This window comes from Catharus ustulatus, chromosome 32 (genome assembly GCF_009819885.2).
Source record: "Catharus ustulatus isolate bCatUst1 chromosome 32, bCatUst1.pri.v2, whole genome shotgun sequence".
Classification (NCBI taxonomy): Eukaryota; Metazoa; Chordata; class Aves; order Passeriformes; family Turdidae; genus Catharus; species Catharus ustulatus.
Window position 1 is genome coordinate 922,490 of NC_046252.1, and position 27,263 is coordinate 949,752.

At 59.2% G+C, this 27,263-nt stretch overlaps 1 protein-coding gene across 1 annotated transcript; it reads left to right on the forward strand.

Annotated features, from left to right (window-relative positions):
• On the forward strand, positions 1-27,190 carry LOC117009223 (metabotropic glutamate receptor 6-like). Its single transcript, XM_033083462.1, has 11 exons — positions 1-264; positions 1,526-1,712; positions 5,515-5,731; positions 8,167-8,302; positions 10,421-10,575; positions 12,428-12,589; positions 14,700-14,897; positions 16,965-17,101; positions 19,415-19,958; positions 21,560-21,951; positions 27,041-27,190. Exons 1-11 carry the CDS (start codon positions 176-178, stop codon positions 27,188-27,190), a joined length of 2,367 nt encoding a protein of 788 aa, XP_032939353.1. The 5' UTR covers positions 1-175.
• The last annotated feature ends 73 nt before the right edge of the window (positions 27,191-27,263 follow it).

Here is a 27,263-nt window from a genome sequence, read left to right on the forward strand (position 1 = left end):
TCTGCTGTCGCTGTGCCCTGTGGGCCGCTGTCCCCCGGCCCCCACGCAGCCCCACGCCATCCGGCTGGAGGGGGACCTGACCCTGGGGGGGCTGTTCCCGGTGCACGCCCGCGGCCCCGCCGGGGTTCCCTGCGGCCCGGTCAAGAAGGAGAAGGGCATCCACCGGCTGGAGGCGATGCTGTACGCGCTGGACCGCGTCAACGGCGACCCGCGCGTGCTGCCCAACCTCACCCTGGGGGCTCGCATCCTCGACACCTGCTCCAGGTGCCAGAAACACCTACTTTTATTTTTATTTTTATTTATTATTATTGTTATTATGGTTATTATTATTTTATTTTAATATTATTATTATTATCATCATCATTATCATTATTATAATTATAATAATTATAATTATTTATTATTTATTTTATTATTGTTGTTGTTAATATTATTAATAGTTATTTTATTTTTATTTATCATTATAATTATCATTATTATATTTTATTTATTATTATTGCCATTATTATTAATATTATTATATTTTATATTATTATAATAATTATCATTATTATTATTATCATCATCATTATCATTATTAAAATTATAATTATTTATTATTTATTTTATTATTGTTGTTGTTAATATTATTAATAATTATTTTATTTTTATTTATCATTATAATTATCATTATTATATTTTATTTATTATTATTGCTATTATTAATATTATTATATTCTTATATTATTATCATCATTATCATTATTATCATTATTATTATTATCCTTATTGCTGTTTATTTTTATTACTATTTATTATTATTGTTGTTATTATTATTATCATCATTATTATTTATTTTTATTATTTATTGCTGTTATTGTTATCGTCATTATTATTGTTGTTTTATTTTTATTTTTATTTTATTATTATTATAATCATCAATATATCATTATCATTATTACCATTATTATCATTATTTATTATTAGTTTTTATTTTCATATTATTATTTTATTTTTATTTTTTTCTTATTTATTTATTTATTTATTTATTATAAAATTTAAAAGGTTTAATGAAAAGGTAATAGGAGATACACATAAAGCAAAGGGTTAAAATATTTGGGAGCTCAGCAAGTTGTTGAGTGCTTTTTAAAATATACTTTACAATGCATTAACTTGTTGCATATTTAGAGTTTTTTATGAATAGTTAAAGATTTTTTGAGGAGTGTTTAGCATGGCTACTTTTTCAGTTGTTTTTTTTAATGTGTGTTTTTTTGGCTTGTGGTTTTAATTTTTTTTAAATTACTTTTTAATTTGGGTGATGGTTTTGGCTTTTTGCAGTTGATAATTGTCGTGTTGTAGGGGTTTTATTAGACATTTACAGGCTGTTTATTTTAACTGAGCAGGTAGTTTAAGCACAGTATTTAAAAAAATTATATCAAATCTTTGTTACTATAAAAAAACGAATATATTAATACAGAAAAGCTGTTAGAACATTACACACACAGCATTTATCCGAATGAAAATCCATCCCCCATTTCTACCGCAGGGACACGTACGCGCTGGAGCAGGCGCTGAGCTTCGTGCGCAGCCTCCTGCCCCCCGAGGGCGGCGAGGGCTCCTGCCCCGACGGCTCGGCCCCGCGCCGGCCCCCGCCCGAGCGCCTGGTCGGGGTCATCGGGGCCTCCGCCAGCTCCGTGTCCATCATGGTGGCCAACGTGCTGCGGCTCTTCGCCGTGAGTTTGGGGGATTTGGGGACAGGGAGGGACATTGGGGACAGGGAGGAGCAATTGGGGACATGGAGGAGCAATTGGGGACATTGGGGACATTGGGGACATGGAGGAGCAATTGGGGACATTGGGGACATTGGGGACATGGAGGGACATTGGGGACATTGGTAGGTGTTGGGTCCTTGGGGACATGGAGGGACATTGGGGACATGGAGGGGCAATTGGGGACATGGAGGGTGTTGGGTCATTGGGGACATGGAGGGACATTGGGGACATTGGAGGATGCTGGGTCACTGGGGACATGGACGGTGTTGGGGACATTGGGGACATGGAGGGACATTGGCACCTCAGCCAGCTCCGTGTCCATCATGGTGGCCAACGTGCTGCTGCTCTTCGCCGTGAGTTTGGGGGATTTGGGGACAGAGAGGGCATTGGGGACAGGGAGGGGTGTTGGGAGGGGTGTTGGGTCATTGGGGACATGGAGGGACATTGGGGACATGAAGGGGTGTTGGAGACAAGGAGGACATTTGGGGATGGGGGACAGGGAGGGACATTGGGGACATGGAGGGACATCAGTGTCTTGGCCAGCTCCGTGTCCATCATGGTGACCAATGTGCTGAGGCTCTTCGCCGTGAGTTTGGGGGGATTGGGGACAGGGAGGGCACTGGAGACATGTACGAGTATTGGGGATATTGGGGACATGAAGGGACAATTGGGGACAGGGAGGGGCACTGGGGATGGGGGACATGGAGGGATATTGAGGACATGGAGGGGTGCTGGGGACAGGGAGGGGTGCTGGGGACATTGGGGACAGCGAGGGACATTGGGGACATGGAGGCGCACTTAGGGATGGGGGCATGGAGGGGTGTTGGGGACATGGAGGGACATTTGGGGATGGGGGACAGGGAGGGACATTGGGGACAGGGAGGGACATTGGTGTCTTGGCCAGCTCCGTGTCCATCATGGTGGCCAACGTGCTGCTGCTCTTCGCCATGAGTTTGGGGAGTTGGGGACAGGGAGGGACATTGGGGACATGGGGGGTGTTGGAGACATGAAGGGTGTTGGGGACACTGGGGACATTGGGGACAGGGAGGGACATTGGTGCCTCAGCCAGCTCCGCGTCCATCACGGTGGCCAACATGCTGTGGCTGTTTGCCGTGAGTTTGGGGGGGAGTTGGGGGTGTTGAGGACATTTGGGGACATTTGGGGACATGGATGGGTGTTGGGTCATTGGGGACAGGGAGGGACATTGGGGATGTGGAGGGACATCGATGTCTCGGCCAGCTCCATGTCCATCATGGTGGCCAACGTGCTGCGGCTGTTCGCCGTGAGTTTGGGGGGATTGGGGACAGGGAGGGACATGGGGGACATGGAGGGTGTTGGGGACATTGGGGACATGGAGGGACATTTGGGGATTGGGGACACTGGGGACATTGGGGACATGGAGGGACATTGGTGCCCTGGCCAACTCCATGTCCATCATGGTGGCCAACGTGCTGCGGCTCTTCGCCGTGAGTTTGGGGAGTTGGGGACAGGGAGGGACACTGGGGACATGGAGGGACATTGGGGACATGGAGGCGCACTTAGGGATGGGGGCATGGAGGGGTGTTGGGGACATGGAGGGACATTGGGGACATTGGGGACAGGGAGGGCATTGGGGACATGGAGGGACATTGGGGACATGGAGGGACATCAGTGTCTCAGCCAGCTCCGTGTCCATCATGGTGGCCAACGTGCTGCGGCTCTTCGCCGTGAGTTTGGGGAGCTGGGGACAGGGAGGGACACTGGGGACATGGAGGGGCAATTGGGGACATGGAGGGACATTTGGGGATTGGGGACAGGGAGGGACATTGGGGACATGGAGGGGTGTTGGGGACATTGGGGGACATGGAGGGACGTTGGCACCTTGGCCAGCTCCGTGTCCATCATGGTGACCAACGTGCTGCGGCTCTTCGCCGTGAGTTTGGGGGATTTGGGGACAGAGAGGGCACTGGGGACAGGGAGGGATATTGGGGACATGGAGGAGCAACTGGAGATATGGAGGGGTCTTGGGGACATTGGGGACATGAAGGAACATTGGTGTCTCGACCAGCTCCGTGTCCATCATGGTGGCCAACGTGCTGCCGCTATTTGCCGTGATTTTGGGGAGTTGGGGACAGAGAGGGACATGGGGGACATGGAGGGACACTGGGGAGACTGAGGGGACATTGGGGACATGGAGGGGACATTGGGAATGGGGGACACGGAGGGGACACGGGTGTCACTGGTGCCTCTGCTCTCTCTGTGTCCATCACAGTGGCCGATGCCCAGCAGCTCTTTGTGGTCACCAGGGATGTTGGGGACACTGGGGGCAGGTCTGGGGACACTGGGGGGTGTTGGGGACACTGGGGGATGTTGGGGACACTGGGGGGTGTTGGGGACATTTGGGGGAACATGGGGGTTGTTTTATCTGGGGGAACACTGAGGGGACATGGGACTGTCCCTGGTGTCCTCGTGGTGTCCCCTGTGAGGGGGGGCCTGGACACCTGGTCCCCCTCTGTCCCCCCCTCTGTCCCCCCCCCACCCGGGTCCCTTCCAGAACCTTCCCCCCTCCCCCTGGAAGTTACCCACAATCCCCTGGGACGGCAGCAAATGGCCCAGGGGGATTAGGGGGGATTAGGGACAGGGACAGGGACAGGGACAGGGAGGGGGGCTCCTGCCGTGCCAGGTCCCCTGGGTGTCCCCTGGGTCTTGCCCTGCATGTCCTCCATGTCCCCTCTGTCCCCTGTGTCCCTCTGCCCCTGCCTCCCCAATGTCCCCAATGTCCCCAATGTCGCCCTGTCTCCGACGTGTCCCTGATGTCCCCAGATCAGCTCCACATCCCCAGCCCCATATGTCCCTATATCCCCAACATGTCCCCAATGTCCCTGACGTGTCCCCAATGTCCCCAGCATGTCCCTGATGTCCCCAAATCAGCTATGCCTCCATTGCCCCAAAGCCCCAATGTCCCTCTGTCCCTGATGTGTCCCCAATGTCCCCACATCCCTCACATGTCCACAGTGTCCCCAATGTCCATGATGTCCCCAATGTCCCCGATGTTCCCCTATCCCCCACATGTCCCCCATGTCCGTGCTGTCCCCAATGTCCCCAATGTCCCCTATCCCCCACATATCCCCAATGTCCCCAATGTCCCTGATGTCCCCATGTCCCCAGATCCCCCAGATCAGCTACGCCTCCACGGCCCCCGAGCTGTCAGGTCCCCGTGTGTCCTCTGTGTCCCTGACATGTCCCCAATGTCCCTGATGTCCCCATATACCCATGTCCCCATCATCCCCCATGTCCCCAACGTCCCTGATGTTCCCCTATCCCCCACATGTCCCCAGTGTCCCCAATGTCCCCAGATCCCCCAGATCAGCTACGCCTCCACGGCTCCCGAGCTGTCAGACCCCCATGTGTCCTCTGTGTCCCTATGTGTCTCTGATGTCCCTGATGTCCCCAACGTTCCCCATGTCCCCAATGTCCCTGATGTCGCCATATACCCATGTCTCCAACATCCCCCATGTCCCCAATATCCCTGATGTCCCCACATGTCCCCAATGTCCTTAATGTCCCCAATGTCCCCATGTCCCCAGATCCCCCAGATCAGCTACACCTCCTTGACCCCTGAGCTGTTGGACCCCCATGTGTCCTCTGTGTCCCTGATGTCCCTGATGTCGCCATGTCCCCCATGTCCCCAACATCCCCCATGTCCCCAATGTCCCTGATGTTCCCCTATCCCCCACATATCCCCAATGTCCCCAATGTCCCTGACATGTCCCCGTGTCCCCAGATCCCCCAGATCAGCTACGCCTCCACGGCCCCCGAGCTGTCGGACCCCGGCCGTTACGAGTTCTTCTCGCGGGTGGTGCCGCCGGACTCGTACCAGGCGCAGGCCATGGTGGCCGTGGTGCGCGCGCTGGGCTGGAGCTACGTCAGCACGCTGGCCTCCGAGGGCAACTACGGCGAGAGCGGCGTCGAGGCCTTCGTGCAGAGCTCCCGCGAGGCCGGTGAGTGCTGGTTGTACTGGGATGGACTGGGGGCACTGGGGATACTGGGTTGTACTGGGTTGTACTGGGTTGTATTGGGTTGTATTGGGTTGTACTGGGTTGTACTGGGTTATACTGGGTTGTACTGGGTTGTACTGGGTTGTACTGGGAGTACGTCAGCACGCTGGCCTCCGAGGGCAACTACGGCGAGAGTGGCGTCGAGGCCTTCGTGCAGAGCTCCCGCGAGGCCGGTGAGTGCTGGTTATACTGGGATGGACTGGGGACACTGGGAGTGCTGGGGTACTGGGGGTACTGGGTTATACTGGGTTGTACTGGGTTGTTCTGGGTTATACTGGGTTGTACTGGGTTGTACTGGGTTGTACTGGGAGTACGTCAGCACGCTGGCCTCCGAGGGCAACTACAGCAAGAGCGGCGTCGAGGCCTTCGTGCAGAGCTCCCGCGAGGCTGGTGAGCGCTGGTTATACTGGGATGGACTGGGGACACTGGGAGTGCTGGTGTACTGGTTGTACTGGGTTGTACTGGGTTGTACTGGGTTGTACTGGGTTGTACTGGGTTGTATTGGGAGTACGTCAGCACGCTGGCCTCCGAGGGCAACTACGGCGAGAGCAGCATCGAGGCCTTCGTGCAGAGCTCCCGCGAGGCCGGTGAGCACTGGTTGTACTGGGATGGACTGGGGGTACTGGGGATACTGGGTTATACTGGGTTGTACTAGGTTATACTGGGTTGTACTGGGTTGTACTGGGTTGTACTGGGTTGTACTGGGTTGTACTGGGAGTACATCAGCACGCTGGCCTCCGAGGGCAACTATGGCGAGAGCGGCGTCAAGGCCTTCGTGCAGAGCTCCCGCGAGGCCGGTGAGCACTGGTTGTACTGGGATGGACTGGGGACACTGGGAGTGCTGGGGTACTGGGTTATACTGGGTTGTACTGGGTTGTACTGGGTTATACTGGGTTGTACTGGGTTGTACTGGGAGCTACGTCAGCACGCTGGCCTCCGAGGGCAACTACGGCGAGAGCGGCGTCGAGGCCTTCGTGCAGAGCTCCCGCGAGGCTGGTGAGTACTGGTTATACTGGGATGGACTGGGGACACTGGGGATACTGGGTTGTACTGGGTTGTACTGGGTTGTACTGGGTTATACTGGGTTGTACTGGGTTGTACTGGGTTGTACTGGGTTGTACTGGGAGCTACGTCAGCACGCTGGCCTCCGAGGGCAACTACGGCGAGAGCGGCGTCGAGGCCTTCGTGCAGAGCTCCCGCGAGGCCGGTGAGCGCTGGTTATACTGGGATGGACTGGGGACACTGGGAGTGCTGGGGTGCTGGGGGTACTGGGTTATACTGGGTTGTACTGGGTTGTACTGGGTTATACTGGGTTGTACTGGGTTGTACTGGGTTGTACTGGGAGTACGTCAGCACGCTGGCCTCCGAGGGCAACTACGGCGAGAGCGGCGTCGAGGTCTTCGTGCAGAGCTCCCGCGAGGCTGGTGAGCGCTGGTTATACTGGGATGGACTGGGGACACTGGGGGTACTGGGTTATACTGGGTTGTACTGGGAGTATGTCAGCATGCTGGCCTCCGAGGGCAACTACGGCGAGAGCGGCGTCGAGGCCTTCGTGCAGAGCTCCCGTGAGGCTGGTGAGCACTGGTTATACTGGGATGGACTGGGGCACTGGCAGTGCTGGGGTACTGGGGGTACTGGGTTATACTGGGTTGTACTGGGTTGTACTGGGTTGTACTGGGTTGTACTGGGAGTACGTCAGCACGCTGGCCTCCGAGGGCAACTACGGTGAGAGCGGCGTCGAGGCCTTCGTGCAGAGCTCCCGCGAGGCTGGTGAGCACTGGTTATACTGGGATGGACTGGGAGTACTGGTTATACTGGGTTGTACTGGGTTGTACTGGGTTGTACTGGGAGTACATCAGCACGCTGGCCTCCGAGGGCAACTACGGTGAGAGTGACATCAAGGCCTTCGTGCAGAGCTCCCGCGAGGCCGGTGAGCGCTGGTTGTACTGGGATGGACTGGGGACACTGGGGATACTGGGTTATACTGGGTTGTATTGGGTTGCACTGGGAGTACTGGGTTGTATTGGGTTGTACTGGAGGTACTGGGTTGTACTGGGTTGTACTGGGAGGGGCACTGGAAACACTGGGAAGAGCACTGTGAATACTGGGAAGGGCACTGGGTTATACTGGGTTCATACTGGGTTGTACTGGGTTATACTGGGATGTACTGGGAGGGGGAGCTGGGCGGGGAGGGCGTCACCAACCCATACTGCTCCATACCGGTCCATACTGGTCCATACTGGTCCATACCAATCCGTACTGGTCCATACTGGTCTGTACCAGTCCACACCACTCTATTCTGGCTCATACCAGTCTGTACCAGTCCATACCGGTCCATACCGGTCCGTACTGGTCCGTACTGGTCCATTCTGGTGCAGGGGGCCTGTGCATCGCCCAGTCCATCAAGATCCCGCGGGAGCCGAAGCCGGGCGAGTTCGCCAAGGTCATTGGGCGCCTGATGGAGACGTCGACGGCGCGCGGGGTCGTGCTGTTCGCCAACGAGGACGACATCCGGTGAGGGCGCGGCGCCGGTGGCACCAGTATGCACCAGCGTGCACCAGTATACACCAGTGTGCACCAGTATACACCAGTGTGCCCCAGTATACACTGGGATACACCAGTGTGCACCAGTGTGCACCAGTATACACCGGGATACACCAGTGTGCACCAGTGTGCACCAGTATACACCAGTATACACCAGTGTGCACCAGTATACACCGGGATACACCAGTGTGCACCAGTGTGCACCAGGATACACCAGGATACACCAGTGTGCACCAGTACACACCGGGATACACCAGTGTGCACCAGTGTGCACCAGGATACACCAATACACACCAGTACACACCAGTATACAACAGTATACACCAGTGTGCACCAGTATACACCAGTATACACCAGTATACACCAGTGTGCACCAGTACACACCGGGATACACCAGTGTGCAACAGTGTGCACCAGTGTGCACCAGTATACACCAGTGTGCCCCAGTATACACCAGTGTGCACCAGTGTGCACCAGTATACACCAGGATACACCAGTGTGCGCCAGTGTGCACCAGTATACACAAGGATACACCAGTGTGCACCAGTATACACCAGTATACACCAGTATACACCAGTGTGCACCAGTATACACCAGTGTGCACCAGTGTGCGCCAGTGTGCACTGGGATACACCAGTACACACCAGTATACACCAGGATACACCAATACACACCAGTATACACTGGAATACACCAGTACGCACCAGTATACACCAGGATACACCAATACACACCAGTATACACCGGTATACACCAGTACACACCAGTACACACCAGTATACATCAGGATACACACCAGTGTGCTCCAGTGTACCCCAGTACCCACCAGTACACATCAGTACACACCAGTCCTGCCCTGGTCCCTTCCCAGTGTTCCTCAGCCTGCTGGAGTTCATCCCAGTTCATCCCAGTACCTCCCAGTACCTCCCCGTCCATCCCAGTTTGCCCAGTTTGCCCAGTTTGCCCAGTCTGCCCACTCTCCGTGTCCTGCAGGCGTGTGCTGTAGCCCATCCCAGTTTGCCCAGTTTGCCCAGTCTCCATGTCCCGCAGGCACGTGCTGTAACCCATCCCAGTTTGCCCAGTCCATCCCAGTCCATCCTAGTCCATCCCAGTTTGCCCAGTCCATCCCAGTTTGCCCAGTCTGCCCAGTCTCTGTGTCCCACAGGCGCGTGCTGTAGCCCATCCCAGTTTGCCCAGTAGCCTCCAGTCCATCCCAGTTTGCCTAGTCCATCCCAGTCCATCCCAGTAGCCCCCAGTTTGCCCAGTGCCATGTCCCGCAGGTGCACGCTGTAGCTCATCCCAGTAGCCCCTAGTCCATCCCAGTAGCCCGTAGTCCATCCCAGTCCATGCCAGTTTGCCCAGTCCATCCCAGTCCATCCCAATTTGCCCAGTTTGCCCAGTTTACCCAGCTTGCCGTGTCCCGCAGGCATGTGCTGTAGCGCATCCCAGTTTGCCCAGTTTGCCCAGTTTGCCCACTTTGCTGTCTGCTGTGTCCCGCAGGCACATGCTGTAGCCCATCCCAGTTTGCGCAGTAGCCCCTAGTCCATCCCAGTCCATCCCAGTTTGCCCAGTCCATCCCAGTCAGCCCAGTGTCCCTGTCCCGCAGGCACGTGCTGTAGCCCATCCCAGTTTGCCCAGTAGCCCCTAGTCCATCCCAGTCCATCCCAGTTTGCCCAGTAGCCCCTAGTCCATCCCAGTCCATCCCAGTTTGCCCAGTAGCCCCTAGTCCATCCCAGTCCATCCCAGTTTGCCCAGTAGCCCCTAGTCCATCCCAGTTTGCCCAGTAGCCCCTAGTCCATCCCAGTCCATCCCAGTTAGCCCAGTAGCCCCTAGTCCATCCCAGTCCATCCCAGTTAGCCCAGTGTCCCTGTCCCGCAGGCACGTGCTGTAGCCCATCCCAGTTTGCCCAGTTTGCCCAGTCCATATCAGTTTGCCCAGTCCATCCCAGTTAGCCCAGTCCATCCCAGTTTGCCCAGTCCATCCCAGTCCATCCCAGTTTGCCCAGTGTCCCTGTCCCGCAGGCACGTGCTGTAGCCCATCCCAGTTAGCCCAGTCCATCCCAGTTAGCCCAGTGTCCCCGTCCCGCAGGCACGTGCTCGAGGCCGCCATGCTCGCCAACCTCTCGGGTCACTTCTCGTGGGTGGGCTCGGACAGCTGGGGCGCCAAGATGGCCCCGGTGCAGGGCCTGGAGGAGGCGGCGCACGGGGCCATCACCATCCTGCCCAAACGGGCCTCGGTGCCCGGTGAGACTGGGGACACTGGGAGGAACTGGGGGCACTGGGAAGGACTGGAAGGGACTAGGGGGACTGGGCCATCACCATCCTGCCCAAACAGGCCTCGGTGCCCGGTGAGACTGGGGAACTGGGGGGACTGGGGATACTGGGGGGACTGGGGACACGGGGCCATCACCATCCTGCCCAAACGGGCCTCGGTGCCCGGTGAGACTGGGGAACTGGGGGGACTGGGAGGGACTGGGGGCACTGGGAGGGACGGGGAGGGACTGGGGGGACTGGGAACTGGGGGGGACTGGGAGGGACTGGGGGCATGGGGGGGACTGGGGGCACTGGGGGGAACTGGGAGGGACTGGGAGGGACTGGGGGCATGGGGGGGACTGGGGGCACTGGGAGGGACTGGGGACACGGGGCCATCACCATCCTGCCCAAACGGGCCTCGGTGCCCGGTGAGACTGGGGACACTGGGGGGACTGGGAGGGACTGGGGGGACTGGGGGGGACTGGGGGGACTGGGGACTGGGGGCACTGGGGGAACTGGGAGGGACTGGGGGCACGGGGCCATCACCATCCTGCCCAAACGGGCCTCGGTGCCCGGTGAGACTGGGGGAACTGGGGGGACTGGGAGGGACTGGGGGAACGGGGCCATCACCATCCTGCCCAAACGGGCCTCGGTGCCCGGTGAGACTGGGGGAACTGGGGGGACTGGGGGGACTGGGAGGGACTGGGGACTGGGGACATTGGGGGGACTGGGAGGGACTGGGGACACTGAGAGGGTCTGGAGAAACTGGGGGCACTGGGAGGGATGGGGGGGACTGGGGGGACTGGCGACTGGGGGAACTGGGAGGGACTGGGGGGGACTGGGGGAACTGGGAGGGACTGGGGGAACTGGGGGCACTGGGAGGGATGGGGGGGACTGGGGGGGACTGGGGGGGACTGGGGGGACTGGGCACTGGGGGAACTGGGAGGGACTGGGGGCACGGGGCCATCACCATCCTGCCCAAACGGGCCTCGGTGCTCGGTGAGACTGGGGGCACTGGGAGGGACTGGGGGGAACTGGGGGGACTGGGGGAACTGGGAACTGGGAGGGACTGGGGAAACTGCTGACTGGGGACACTGGGAGGGACTGGGGGGCTGGGGACTGGGGACACTGGGGGCACTGGGAGGGACTGGGGACACTGGGAGGGACTGGGAGGGACTCAGGGCACGGGGGGCCCTCACTATCCTGCCCAAACGGGCCTCGGTGCCCAGTGAGACTGGGGGGACTGGGAGAGTCTGGGGAGACTGGGAGGGACTGGGGGCATGGCGGGGACTGGGATGGACTGGGGGAACTGGGAGGGACAGGGAGGGACTGGGGTCACGGGGCCATCACCATCCTGCCCAAACGGGCCTCGGTGCCCGGTGAGACTGGGAGGGACTGGGGGGACTGGGGACTGGAGGCACTGGGGGAACTGGAGAGGCTGGGATGGACTGGGATGGACTGGGGGCACTGGAAGGGACTGGAGGGCAATGGGGGGGACACTGGGAGGGACCAGGGACTGTGGGGCGCTGGGAAGAAATTAGGAGGGACTGGAATGGGTTGGGGGGCTACTGGGATGGACTCAGAGGCACTGGGAGGTTACTGGGAGGGACTGAGGCGAACTGGGAGGGACTGGGGGAGACTGGAGGTCACTGGGAGGGCTCTGAGGGGGCTTTGGGGAGATCTGGGTGGGTTTGGGAGGGCTCTGGGGAGCTCGTGGGGCATTCCAGGATTCTGTGGGGTGCCCATGACCCCGTGGTGTCCCCTGTCACCCTGTGGTGTCCCCTGACCCCCGGTGTCCCCTGACCCTGATGTCCCCTGACCGCGTGTCCCCCGGTGTCCCCAGGATTTGACGAGTACTTCACGTCGCGCTCCCTGGAGAACAACCGCCGCAACCTCTGGTTCCACGAGTTCTGGGAGGACGATTTCAACTGCCGGCTGCCCCACGGCACCGCGGCCCACGGCGACCCCGCGGGGGCTGGGGGTGTGCCCGTGCGCAAGTGCACAGGTACCGACCCCATAGAGACCCTATAGATACCCCACAGAGACCCTATAGAAACCTCATAGAGACCTCGCGGGGGCTGGGGGTGTGCCCGTGCGCAAGTGCACAGGTACCGGCCCTATAGAGACCCCATAGAGACCATATAGAGACCCCGTAGGGGCCGGGGGTGTGCCCGTGCGCAAGTGCACAGGTACCGACCCCATAGAGACCCATAGGGACCCTATAGAGATCCTATAGAGACCCCTGTGTGCAAGTGCACAGGCACCGACCCTATAGGGACCCATAGAGACCCTATAGAGACCCTATAGAGATCCTATAGAGATCCTATAGAGATCCCGCGGGGGCCGGGGGTGTGCCCGTGCGCAAGTGCACAGGTACCGACCCTATAAGGACCCTATAGATACCCCACAGAGACCATATAGATACCCCATAGAGACCTCGCGGGGGCTGGGGGTGTGCCCGTGCGCAAGTGCACAGGTACCGACCCTATAGAGACCCACAGGGACCCATAGAGACCCTATAGAGACCCCTGTGTGCAAGTGCACAAGTACCGACCCTATAGCGACCCCATAGAGACCCTGGAGATACCCTACAGAGACCCCTGTGTGCAAGTGCACAGGTACCGACCCCATAGGGACCCTATAGAGACCCTATAGAGACCCCATAGGGACCCCGCGGGGGCTGGAGGTGTGCCCGTGCGCAAGTGCACAGGTACCGACCCCATAGGGACCCACAGAGACCCATAGAGACCCCATAGAGATCCCATGGAGAGACGCCCTAGGGACCCATAGAAATCCCGAAGGGATCCCATAGAGACCCCATAGGGATCCCATAGAGACCCCATGGCAGGTTTTGGGGGTGCCCATGGTGGGTTTGGGGTGCCCCTGGAGGATTTAGGATTTGGGATTTAAGATTTAGGATTTGGGGTTCCCCAGGCCGGGAGCGCATCGGGAGGGACTCCCCGTACGAGCAGGAGGGGAAGGTGCAGTTTGTGATCGACGCTGTGCTGGCCATGGCGGGTTTGGGGTGTCCATGGCGGGTTTGGGGTGTCCATGGGGATTTAGAATTTGGATTTAGGATTTGGGGTTCCGCAGGCCGGGAGCGCATCGGGAGGGACTCCCCGTACGAGCAGGAGGGGAAGGTGCAGTTTGTGATCGACGCTGTGCTGGCCATGACCCACGGGTTTGGGGTGTCCCTGTCAGGTCTGGGGTGTCCCTGTCAGGTTTGGGGTGTCCCTGTCGGATTTAGGATTTGGGATTTGGGGTTCCACAGGCTGGGAGCACATCGGTGATCGATGCTGTGCTGGCCATGGCGGGTTTGGGGTGTCCCTGTCAGGTTTGTGGTGTCCCTTAGAGATTCCCCTGAGCTTTGGGGTCACTCCAGAACCCGCTGACCCAAAAAGACCCAAAAAGTCCCTGAGCTTTGGGGTCACTCCAGGACCTAAAATGACCCCTGTGAGCTTCGGGGTCACTCCAGAACCCCTGACCCTTAGAGACCCCTGAACTTTGGGGTCACTCCAGAACCCAAAGTGACCCCTGTGAACTTTGGGGTCACTCCAGAACCCCTCTGACCCAGAGTCCCTGAACTTTGGGGTCACTCCAGAACCCCCTGACCCAAAAGACCCCCATGAACTTTTGGGGTCACTCCAGGAACCCTGACCAAAGAGACCCCCTGAGCTTTGGGGTCAGGTTTGTGGTGTCCATGGAGGATTTAGGATTTGGGATTTAGGATTTGGATTTAGGATTTGGGGTTCCCCAGGCCGGGAGCGCATCGGGCGGGACTCCCCGTACGAGCAGGAGGGGAAGGTGCAGTTTGTGATCGATGCTGTGCTGGCCATGGCCCACGGGTTTGGGGTGTCCCTGTCAGGTCTGGGGTGTCCCTGTCAGGTTTGGGGTGCCCATGAAGGATTTAGGATTTGGATTTGGGGTTCCCCAGGCCGGGAGCGCATCGGTGATCGATGCTGTGCTGGCCATGGCGGGTTTGGGGTGTCCCTGTCGGGTTTAGGGTGTCCATGGCGGGTTTGGAGTGTCCATGGCGGGTTTGGGATGTCCCTGAAGAATTTAGGATTTAGGATTTGGGATTTAGGATTTAGGATTTGGTATTTGGGGTTCCCCAGGCCGGGAGCGCATCGGGCGGGACTCCCCGTACGAGCAGGAGGGGAAGGTGCAGTTTGTGATCGACGCTGTGCTGGCCATGGCCCACGGGCTGCACTCCATGCTGGGCGAGGCCTGCCCGGGGGGGGGGCTCTGTGCCCACATGGACCCCCCCGACGGGCGCCGCCTGCTCACCCACATCCGCAGGGTGGCCTTCAACGGTACTGGGGGCACTGGGAGCACTGGGATGGGGCTGGGGAGGAGCTGGGGGCACTGGGAGAGTGCTGGGATGTGGGTGGGGAGGAACTGGGGGCACTGGGAGAGTACTGGGATATGGAGGGGGAGCACTGGGGGCACTGGGAGCACTGGGATGGGGCTGGGGAGGAGCTGGGGGCACTGGGAGCACTGGGATGGGGCTGGGGAGGAGCTGGGGGCACTGGGAGAGTGCTGGGATGTGGGTGGGGGGGGCACTGGGGGCACTGGGAGAGTACTGGGATATGGGTAGGGGGGGCACTGGGGGCACTGGGAGCACTGGGATGGGGCTGGGGAGGACCTGGGGGCACTGGGAGAGTGCTGGGATGTGGGTGGGGAGGAACTGGGGGCATTGGGAGAGTACTGGGATATGGAGCGGGAGCACTGGGGGCACTGGGAATATACTGGGATATGGGTGGGGGGGCACTGGGGGCACTGGGGGCACTGGGATAGGGCTGGGGAGGAGCTGGGGGCACTGGGAGTGTACTGGGATATGGGTGGGGAGGAACTGGGGGCACTGGGAGAGTACTGGGATAGGGCTGGGGAGGAGCTGGGGGCACTGGGAGAGTACTGGGATATGGGGTGAGGGCACTGGGAGGGAGCTGGGGGCACTGGGAGTGTACTGGGATATGCGGGGGGCACTGGGAGTGTACTGGGATAGGGCTGGGGAGGAGCTGGGGGCACTGGGAGAGTACTGGGATATGCGGGGGGCACTGGGAGTGTACTGGGATAGGACTGGGGAGGAGCTGGGGGTACTGGGAGAGTACTGGGATATGGGTGGGGTTGGAACTGGGGGCACTGGGAGTGTGCTGGGTTATGGAGGGGGAGCACTGGGGGCACTGGGAGAGTACTGGGATATGGGTGGGGGGGCACTGGGGGCACTGGGAATATACTGGGATAGGGCTGGGGAGGAGCTGGGGGCACTGGGAGAGTACTGGGATATGGGTGGGGGGGAGCTGGGGGCACTGGGAGTGTGCTGGGATATGGGGAGGGGCACTGGAGACCATAATGGGAACCACTGGGAAGCACTGGGATATACTGGGGGACTACTGGGAAGAGGCTGGGGGCACTGAAGAACATACTGGGATATACTGGGAGGCACTGGGATGTACTAGGAGGCAGTGGGAGGGAGCTGAGGGCACTGGAGACCATACTGGGAAGCACTGGGAGGTACTGGGAGGGAGCTGAGGACATTGGAGAGCTTACTGGGACATACTGGGAGGCACTGGGGGAGGGATGGGAGCCCTGGAGACCATACTGGGACATACTGGGAGGCACAGGGGGAGGGATGGGAGCACTGGAGACCATACTGGGACATACTGGGAGGCACTGGGGGAGGGATGGGAGTCCTGGAGGTCATTCTGGGGTGTTCTGGTAAGCACTGGGATGTACTGGGGGGAACTGGGAGCAGGATGGGAGCACTGGAGACCATACTGGGATGTTCTGGGAGGCACTGGGAGTGGGATGGGAGCACTGGAGACCATACTGGGCCATACTGGGATGTTCTGGGAGGCACTGGGAGTGGGATGGGAGCCCTGGAGGCCATTCTGGGGTGTTCTGGGAAGCACTGGGATGTACTGGGGGGAACTGGGAGCAGGATGGGAGCACTGGAGACCATACTGGGATGTTCTGGGAGGCACTGGGAGTGGGATGGGAGCACTGGAGACCATACTGGGATGTACTGGGAGGCACTGGGAGTGGGATGGGAGCACTGGAGACCATACTGGGATGTTCTGGGAGGCACTGGGAGTGGGATGGGAGCACTGGAGACCATACTGGGCCATACTGGGATGTTCTGGGAGGCACTGGGAGTGGGATGGGAGCACTGGAGACCATACTGGGCCATACTGGGATGTACTGGGAGGGAGTGGGAGCGGGATGGGAGCCATACTGGAAGCTCTGGTTTGCCCAGTAACGGGGCTGGGGGATCACTGACCCTTCCCCCGGGGGAGGCTGGGGGCGTTCCTGATCTCTACCTGTGGTTACTGGTTTATACTGGTCCATACTGGTTTATACTGGTCCGTACTGGTGCGCAGGCAGCGCGGGCACGCCCGTGTCCTTCAATGAGAACGGGGACGCCCCCGGGCGCTACGACATCTTCCAGTTCCAGGGGGGCAACGGCACCGGCGCCTACCGGGCTGTGGGGCAGTGGGTGCAGGGGCTGCACCTGCAGGTGGGTCTGGCACCCTAAAACCCCCCAGGGACCCCCCATGAACACCCCAAACACCCCCAGGGACCCCCCCTTGAACACCCCCAGGGACCCCCCCCATGAACACCCCAAACACCCCCAGGGACCCCTCCATGAAAACCCCAAACACCCCCAGGGACCCCCAATGAACACCCCAAACACCCCCAGGGACCCCCAGGGACCCCCCATGAACACCCCAAACACCCCCAGGGACCCCCCCATGAACACCCCAAAACCCTGGCGGGGACCCCCAGACACCCCCAGGGACCCCCAGGTCATCTAGGGGGGGATGCCAGGGGTCAAACTGGGGTGGGGGATGGATCTTGGGGGGTGTTCATGGTGGGGGGGGGGGGATCCCTGAGGAGGTTTGGGGTGGTCCTGGGGGTGTTTGGGGTGTTCTTGGGGGGTTTGGGGTTTGGGGGGTTTGGGGGTCCCCGGGTGTGTTTGGAGTGTCCCTGGGGAGTGTTTGGGGTGTCCCTGAGGAGGTTTGGAGGTCCTTGGGGGATTTGGGGTATCCCTGGGGGATTTGAGGTATCCATGGAGATTTGGGGTATCCATGGGTTATTTGGGGTGTCCCTGGGGGATTTGGGGTATCCCTGGGTTATTTGGGGTACTCCTAACTGTCCCCCCCAGGAGGATGCCATGGCCTGGGGCACCAACTCCTCGTTACCACCTCCCTCGGTGTGCAGCCTCTCTTTTGAGGGGTGTCCCTCGGGATTTAGGGTGTCCCTGGGGGATTTGGGATATCCCTGGGAGATTTGGGGTATCCATGGGGATTTGGGGTATCCATGGAGATTTGGGATATCCATGGGTTATTTGAGGTGTCCCTAACTGTCCCCCCCAGGAGGACACCATGGCCTGGGGCACCAACTCCTCGTTACCACTCCCCTCGGTGTGCAGCCTCTCTTTTGAGGGGTGTCCCTGGGGTATTTGGGGTGTCTCTGAGGGATTTGGGGTGTCCCTAACTGTCCCCCCCCCCAGGAGGACGCCATGGCCTGGGGCACCAACTCCTCATTACCACCCCCCTCGGTGTGCAGCCTCTCTTTTGAGGGGTGTCCATGGGGATTTGGGGTGTTCCTGGAAGTTTATGGTGTCCCTGTGGGACTGGAATATCCCTGGGGGATTGGGGTGTCCATGGGGTTTGGGATGTTCATGGAGGATTTGGGGTGTCCATGGGGGATTGGGGTATCCATGGGAGATTTGGGGTGTCCATGGGTTATTTGGGATGTCCCTAACTGTCCCGCCCAGTAGGACGCCATGGCCTGGGGCACCAAGTCCTCATTGCCACCCCCTCGGTGTGCAGCCTCTCTTTTGAGGGGTGTCCCTGGGGTATTTGAGGTAGCCCTGGGAGATTTGGGGTATCCCTGGGGGTTTGGGGTATCCATGGAGATTTGGTGTCCATGGCAGTTTGGGATATCCATGGGTTATTTGGGGTGTCCCTAACTGTCCCCCCCAGGAGGATGCCATGGCCTGGGGCACCAACTCCTCATTGCCTCCCCCCACGGTGTGCAGCCTCTCTTTTGAGGGGTGTCCATGGAGATTTGGGGTATCCATGGGGTATTTGGGATATCCTGGGGGTTTGGGGTATCCATTGGGTATTTGGGGTGTCCATGGAGATTTGGGGTATCCATGGGGGTTTGGGGTGTCCATGGGTTATTTGGGATGTCCCTACCTGTTCCCCCCAGGAGGATGCGCCATGGCCTGGGGCACCAACTCCTCATTACCACCTCCTCGGTGTGCAGCCTCTCTTTTGAGGGGTGTCCCTGGGGATTTGGGGTGTTCCTGGCAGTTTGTGGTGTCCCTGTGGGATTGGAATATCCCTGGGGGATTGAGGTGTCCATGGGATTTGGGATGTTCATGGAGGATTTGGGGTGTCCATGGCAGTTTGTGGTGTCCCTGGGGAATTTGGGGTATCCCTGGGGGATTTGGGGTATCCATGGAGATTTGGGATATCCATGGGTTATTTGGGGTACCCCTAACTGTCCCCCCCAGGAAGACTCCATGGCCTGGGGCACCAACTCCTCATTGCCACCCCCCTCGGTGTGCAGCCTCTCTTTTGAGGGGTGTCCATGGGGATTTGGGGTGTTCCTGGCAGTTTATGGTGTCCCTGTGGGATTGGAATGTACCTGGGGGATTGGGGTGTCCATGGGGATTTGGGATATCTACGGGGATTTGGGGTGTCCCTGGGGTATTTGGGGTGTCTCTGAGGGATTTGGGGTATCCCTGGGGGTTTGGGGTATCCATGGAGATTTGGGGTGTCTCTGAGGGATTTGGGGTGTCCCTAACTGTCCCCCCCAGGAGGACGCCATGGCCTGGGGCACCAACTCGTCCTCGCCGCCACCCTCGGTGTGCAGCCTGCCGTGCGGCCCCGGCGAGCGCAAGAAGCCGGTGAAGGGGGTGCCATGCTGCTGGCACTGCGAGCTCTGCGGGGGCTACCAGTACCGGGCCGACCTGCTCACCTGCCTGCCCTGCGCCCCTCACCTGCGCCCCACGCCCAACCGCACCGCCTGCCGCCCCACGCCCGTGCTGCGCCTCCGCTGGGGCGACCCCTGCGCCGCCGTGCCGCTGGCGCTGGCCACGCTGGGGCTCATGGCCACCGCCTTCGTGCTGGCCACGTTCGTGCGGCACCACGAGACTCCCATCGTGAAGGCGTCGGGGAGGGAGCTGAGCTACGTGCTGCTGGCTGGCATCGCGCTGGTGTACGCCATCACCTTCCTGATGGTGGCCGAGCCCGGCGTGGGGGTCTGCGCCCTGCGGCGGCTCTTCCTGGGCATGGGCATGAGCCTGACCTACGCGGCGCTGCTGACCAAGACCAACCGCATCTACCGCATCTTCGAGCAGGGTGAGGGGCTGGGGGCACGGGGTGAGGGGCTGGGGGCACGGGGAGCACAGGGTGAGGGGCTGGGGGCATGGGGTGAGGGGCTGGGGGCACGGGGAGCACAGGGTGAGGGGCTGGGGGCATGGGGGGAGGGGCTGGGGGCACGGGGAGCACAGGGTGAGGGGCTGGGGGCATGGGGTGAGGAGCTGGGGTCACCAAGGCCAACCGCATCTACCGCATCTTCGAGCAGGGTGAGGGGTTTGGGGGCATGAGGGGCACAGGATGAGGGGCTGGGGGCACGGGGGGGCACAGGGTGAGGGGTTTGGGGGCATGAGGGGCATGGGGTGAGGGACTGGGGTCATAGGGAGCAGAGGGTGAGGGGCTGGGGACACGGGGGGGCACAGGGTGAGGGGCTGGGGGGCACGGGGGGGCACAGGGCGAGGGGCTGGGGTCTCACCTGTGCCATGCTGGTCACCAAGACCAACCGCATCTACCGCATCTTCGAGCAGGGTGAGGGGCTGGGGGCACAGGGGACACAGGAGGGGATGGAGGGGGCACAGGGTGAGGGGCTGGGGGCATGGGGTGAGGGGCTGGGGTCTCACGTGTGCCATACTGGTCACCAAGACCAACCACATCTACTGCATCTTCGAGCAGGGTGAGGGGCAGGGGGGCACAGGGTAGGGGGCTAGAGGGCACGAGGGGGCACAGATGAGGGGCTGGGGGCATGGGGTGAGGGGCTGGGGTCTCACCTGTGCCATGCTGGTCGCCAAGACCAACCGCATCTACCGCATCTTCGAGCAGGGTGAGGGGCTGGGGGGCATGGGGAGCACAGGGTGAGGGGCTGGGGGGCACAGGAGGGGATGGGGTCACCAAGACCAACCACATTACCGCATCTTCGAGCAGGGTGAGGGGCTGGGGGCATGGGGGGCACGGGGTGAGGGGCTGGGGGGCACAGGAGGGGATGGGGGCACGGGGTGAGGAGCTGGGATCACCAAGACCAACCGCATCTACCGCGTCTTCGAGCAGGGTGAGGGGCTGGGGGCACAGGGGACACAGGAGGGGATGGAGGGGGCACAGGGTGAGGGGCTGGGGGCATGGGGTGAGTGGTTGGGGACACGGGGGGCACAGGGTGAGGGGCTCTGAGTGAGGGGCTCTGAATGTGAGTGAAGGACTCTGAGTGAGGGGCTCTGGGTGAGGGTGAGAGGTTCTGAGTGAGGGGCTCTGAGTGAGGGTCTCTGGGTGAGGGGCTCTGAGTGAGGGTCTCTGGGTGAGGGGCTCTGCGTGAGGGGCTCTGAGTGAGGGTCTCTGGGTGAGGGTGAGAGGTTCTGAGTGAGGGGCTCTGGGTGAGGGTGAGGGGCTCTGAGTGAGAGTGAGGGGGTCTGAGTGAGAGTGAGGGGGTCTGAGTGAGGGTCTCTGGATGAGGGGCTCTGAGGGGTGGGAGCCTGGGGAGACAGACATGGGACAGGACCCCCACCCCATCCTCCAACACCGAGACCACCCCCATCCCCAAGGGACGACTTCCAGGAGCTCCCAAATTTTTGGGAAGGACCCTGCCCCCCACCCCTTCAGGCCAGCCGAGTTCTGGGGGTCCCATCAGCCCCCCCCAACCCCTCTGCCCCCCACAGGGAAGCGCTCGGTGACCCCCCCACGGTTCATCAGCCCCACATCGCAGCTGGTCATCACCTTCACCCTCAGCGGCCTGCAGCTCGTGGCCGCGGCCACCTGGCTGCTGGTGCGGCCACCCCACGCCCTCATCGACTACGAGATGGGCCGGACCCCCGACCCCGAGGCCGCCAGGGGGGTGCTGAGGTGTGACATGGCCGAGGGGGCCACGCTGGCCTGCCTGGCCTACGCCCTGCTGCTGATGCTCACCTGCACCGTGTACGCCGTCAAAGCGCGCGGCGTCCCCGAGACCTTCAACGAGGCCAAGCCCATCGGCTTCGCCATGTACACCACGTGCGTGGTGTGGCTGGCCTTCGGACCCATCTTCTTCGGGGCTGCACAGTCGGCTGAGAGGGTGAGGAGGGGGATTGGGGGGTCCTGGGGGAATTTGGGGGATTCCTGGAGGGTACCAGGGGGCACACATGGTGTGGCTGGCCTTCGGGCCCATCTTCTTCGGGGCTGCCCAGTCGGCTGAGAGGGTGAGGAGGGGGATTTGGGGGTCCTGGGGGCATTTGAGGGGTTGCTGAGTGGTTCCTGGGGGTATTTGGGGGCTTCCTGGGGGGTCTCTGGGGGTCCCTTGGGGCACACGTGGTGTGGTTTGCCTTCGGACCCATCTTCTTCGGGGCTGCACAGTCGGCTGAGAGGGTGAGGAGGGGGATTGGGGGTGATTTGGGGGTCCTGGGGGGGTCCTAGGGGGGTTTTGAGGGTCCCTGGGGGCACACATGGTGTGGTTTGCCTTTGGGCCTGTCTTGTTTGGGGCTGCACATTCGGCTGAGAGGGTGAGGAGGGGGTTTGGGGGGTCCTGAGGGAATTTGGGGGATTCCTGGAGGGTACCAGGGGATACACATGGTGTGGCTGGCCTTCGGGCACATCTTCTTCGGGGCTGCACAGTCGGCTGAGAGGGTGAGGAGGGGGATTGGGGGGTCCTGGGGGGATTTGGGGTGTCCCTGGGGGCACATGTGGTGTGGTTTGCGTTTGGACCCATCTTCTTTGGGGCTGCCCACTCAGCTGAGAGGGTGAGGAGGGGGATTGGGGGTGATTTGGGGGGTCCTGGGGGAGTTTGGGGGGTCTCTGGGGGTATTTGAGGGGTTGCTGAGTGGTTCCTGGGGGGATGTTTGGGGTTCCTGGGGGTATTTGGAGGGTTCCTGGGGGTCCCTGGGGGAGTTTTGGGGGGTCTCTGGGGGGTCCCTGTGGGTACACATGGTGTGGCTGGCCTTCGGACCCATCTTCTCTGGAGCTGCACAGTCAGCTGAAAGGGTGAGGAGGGGGATTGGAGGGTCCTGGGGGAATTTGAGGGGTTGTTGAGTGGTTCCTGGGGGGATGTTTGGGGTTCCTGGGGGGATTTGGGGGTCTCTGGGGGTACACGTGGTGTGGCTGGCCTTCGGACCCATCTTCTTTGGGGCTGCCCAGTCGGCTGAGAGGGTGAGGAGGGGGATTTGGAGGGTCTCTGGGGGAATTTGGGGGTGTCCCTCGGAGTCCCTGGGGGCACACGTGGTGTGGTTTGCCTTTGGACCCATCTTCTTCGGGGCTGCCCAGTCGGCTGAGAGGGTGAGGAGGGGGATTTGAGGGGTCCTGGGGCGTTTGGGGGGATCCTGGAGGGGTTTGGGAAGATCAGTGTGGGCACACGTGCTGTGGTTTGTCTTTGGATCCATCTTTGGTGCTTCCCGGTTGGTTGGCTGAGAGGGTGAGGAGGGGGATTTGGGAGGTCCTGGGAGGATTTGGAGGGTCTCTGAGGGGTCCGTGGGGGTCCCTGGGGGGGGATTTTGGGGTTTTCTGGGGGGATTCAGGGGGTTCCTGGGGGCACACGTGGTGTGGTTTGCTTTTGGACCCATCGTTGCTGAGAGGGTGAGGAGGGGGATTGGGGGTGATTTGGGGGGGGTTGGGGGGATCCCTGGGGGGGTTTGGGGGGATCCCTGGGGGGGTTGGGGGGATCCCTGGAGTGTTCCTGGGGGTATTTGGGGGGGGGTCCTGGGGTGGTTTTGGGGGTTCCTGGGGGCACAGGCCCATCTTCTTCGGGGCTGCCCAGTCGACTGAGAGGGTGAGGAGGGGGATTGGGGGTTCCTGGGAGGATTTGGGGGGGATTTTGGGGGGAGTCACTGTGGGGACACATGGTCTGGCTCACCTTTGGACCCACTGCTGGTGCTGCACAGTCAGCTGAAAGGGTGAGGAGGGGGATTGGGGGTGATTTGGGGGGTCCTGGGGTGGTTTTGGGGGTCCCTGGGGGTACACATGGTGTGGTTTGCCTTTGGGCCCGTCTTGTTTGGGGCTGCACAGTCGGCTGAGAGGGTGAGGAGGGGGTTTGGGGGGTCCTGGGGGAATTTGGGGGATTCCTGGAGGGTACCAGGGGGCACACGTGGTGTAGCTGGCCTTCGGGCCCATCTTCTTCGGGGCTGCACAGTCGGCTGAGAGGGTGAGGAGGGGATTGGGGGGTCCCTGGGGATATTTGGGGGGGGTCCCTGGGGGGGATCTGGGGGGGCCCTGGAGGGGTTTGGTGGGATCAGTGTGGGCACATGTGCTGTGGTTTGTCTTTGGATCCATCTTTGGTGCTTCCCGGTTGGCTGGGAGGGTGAGGAGGTTTGGGGGGTCCCTGGGGATATTTGGGGGTCTCTGGGGGGGGATTTTGGAGGTCCTTGGGGTATTTGGGGGGGGGTCCCTGGTGGCACATTGTAGGATTTGCCTTCGGGCCTGTCTCTGGTGCTGCTTCCTCAGTTTTGGGGTCAGTAAGTCTTTGGGGTCCCATTTTTGGGGTCAGTGACATTTTGGGGTTGTTTTTGGGGTGCAGGTGCACGTGCAGACCGCCACCCTGACCGTGTCAGTAGGATTTTAGGGTCCTGTTTTTGGGGTCAGTGACATTTTGGGGTCCCATTTGTTTTTTTGGGGTGCAGGTGCACGTGCAGACCACCACCCTGACCGTGTCAGTGACATTTTGGGGTCAGTAACATTTTGGGGTCAGTGACATTTTGGGGTGCTGTTTTTGGGGTCAGTAACATTTTGGGGTTGTTTTTGGGGTGCAGGTGCACGTGCAGACCGCCACCCTGACCGTGTCAGTGACATTTTGGGGTCCCGTTTTTGGGGTCAGTGACATTTTGGGGTTGTTTTTGGGGTTCAGGTGCACGTGCAGACTGGCACATGACGGTGTCAGTGACATTTTGGGGTCAGTGGGATTTTAGGGTCAGTGACATTTTAGGGTCCCGTTCTTTTGGGGTGCAGGTGCACGTGCAGACCGCCACCCTGACCGTGTCAGTAGGATTTTAGGGTCCTGTTTTTGGGGTCAGTAACATTTTGGGGTCCCGTTTGGTTTTTTGGGGTGCAGGTGCACGTGCAGACCACCACCCTGACTGTGTCAGTGACATTTTGGGGTCCCGTTTTTAGGGTCAGTGACATTTTGGGGTCCCATTTATGTTTTTGGGGCACAGGTGCACGTGCAGACCACCACTCTGACCGTGTCAGTAATATTTTAGGTTCCCATTTTTGGGGTCAGTGACATTTTGGAGTGCTGTTTTTGGGGTCAGTGGGATTTTAGGGTCAGTGACATTTTAGGTTCCTGTTTTTGGGGTGCAGGTGCACGTGCAGACTGGCACCCAGACTGTGTCAGTGACATTTTGGGGTGCTGTTTTTGGGGTCAGTGACATTTTGGGGTCAGTAACATTTTGGGGTCCCGTTTATGTTTTTGTTTTTGGGGTGCAGGTGCACGTGCAGACCGCCACCCTGACCCTGTCAGTGACATTTTGGGGTCCCGTTTTTTTGGGGCACAGGTGCACATGCAGACCACCACCCTGACGGTGTCAGTGACATTTTGGGGTGCTTTTTTTGGGGTCAGTAACATTTTGGGGTTGTTTTTGGGGTGCAGGTGCACGTGCAGACCGCCACCCTGACCGTGTCAGTGACATTTTGGGGTCAGTGACATTCTGGGGTTCCTGTTTTTGGGCTGCTGTTTTTGGGGCAAAGGTGCACATGCAGACCGCCACCCTGACGGTGTCAGTAGTATTTTGGGGTGCTGTTTTTGGGGTCAGTGACATTTTGGGGTCAGTAACATTTTGGGGTTGTTTTTGGGGTGCAGGTGCACGTGCAGACCACCACCCTGACCGTGTCCATGAACCCTTGGGGGGACAGTGGGATTTTGGGGTCCTGTTTTTGGGGTGCCATTTTTAGGGTCAGTAATATTTTGGGGTTCCTGTTTTTGGGATGCAGGTGCACGTGCAGACCACCACCCTGACCGTGTCAGTAGGATTTTAGGGTCCCGTTTTTGGGGTGCTGTTTTTGGGGTCAGTGACATTTTAGGTTCCTGTTTTTGGGGTGGAGGTGCACGTGCAGACCGCCACCCTGACGGTGTCAGTGACAATTTGGGGTTCTGTTTTTGGGGTCAGTGACACTTTAGGGTCCTGTTTTTGGGGTGCAGGTGCACGTGCAGACCGCCACCCTGACGGTGTCAGTGACATTTTGGGGTCAGTGACATTTTGGGGTGCTGTTTTTGGGGTCAGTGGGATTTTGGGGTCCCGTTTTTGGGGTTAGTAACATTTTAGGTTCCTGTTTTTGGGGTTCAGGTGCACGTGCAGACCGCCACCCTGACGGTGTCAGTGACATTTTGGGGTCAGTGACATTTTGGGGTTGTTTTTGGGGTTGTTTTTGGGGTGCAGGTGCACGTGCAGACCGCCACCCTGACCGTGTCAGTGACATTTTGGGGTCCCGTTTTTGGGGTCAGTAACATTTTGGGGTCCCGTTTGGTTTTTTGGGGTGCAGGTGCACGTGCAGAGCCACCCTGACGGTGTCAGTGACATTTTGGGGTCCCATTTTTGGGGTCAGTAACATTTTAGGTTCCTGTTTTTGGGGCGCAGGTGCACGTGCAGACCGCCACCCTGACTGTGTCAGTGACATTTTGGGGTGCTATTATTGGGGTCCCGTTTTTAGGGTCAGTGACATTTTGGGATCCCGTTTTTGGGGTGCAGGTGCACGTGCAGACCGCCACCCTGACCGTGTCAGTAGGATTTTAGGGTCCTGTTTTTGGGGTCAGTGACATTTTGGGGTCCCGTTTATGTTTTTGGGGTGCAGGTGCACGTGCAGACCGCCACCCTGATCATGTCAGTAATATTTTAAGTTCCCATTTTTGGGGTCAGTGACATTTTGGGGCTCTGTTTTTGGGGTCAGTGGGATTTTAGGGTCAGTAACATTTTGGGGTCCCGTTTTTGGGGTCAGTGACATTTTGGGGTTGTTTTTGGGATCCCGTTTTTGGGGCGCAGGTGCACGTGCAGACCGCCACCCTGACGGTGTCAGTGACATTTTGGGGTCAGTGACATTTTGGGGTTGTTTTTGGGTATTAGGTGCACGTGCAGACCGCCACCCTGACTGTGTCAGTGACATTTTGGGGTGCTGTTTTTGGGGTCAGTGACATTTTGGGGTCAGTAACATTTTGGGATCTCATTTCTGGGGTTGTTTTTGGGGCACAGGTGCACGTGCAGACCGCCACCCTGACCGTGTCCATGTCCCTGTCGGCCTCGGTGCCCCTGGGGCTGCTCTACGCCCCCAAGGTTTACGTCATCCTGCTGCACCCCGAGCGCAACCAGCCCAAGAGACCCCGCGCCGACCCCCCCCCGTAGGGACCCCCACCCTTGGGGAGCCCCCCAAACCCCCCCCAACCCCACAGCCCCCTCCCCACAATAAAGCTGTTCC

Excerpts from the sequence above, each read along its gene's own strand:
- LOC117009223 (XM_033083462.1), top strand. The coding sequence starts at position 176 with ATGCTGTACGCGCTGGACCGCGTCAACGGCGACCCGCGCGTGCTGCCC. Across the intron at positions 265-1,525 it reads ATCCTCGACACCTGCTCCAG|GGACACGTACGCGCTGGAGC; the intron begins GTGCCAGAAACA and ends TTTCTACCGCAG. Across the intron at positions 1,713-5,514 it reads ACGTGCTGCGGCTCTTCGCC|ATCCCCCAGATCAGCTACGC; the intron begins GTGAGTTTGGGG and ends CCGTGTCCCCAG.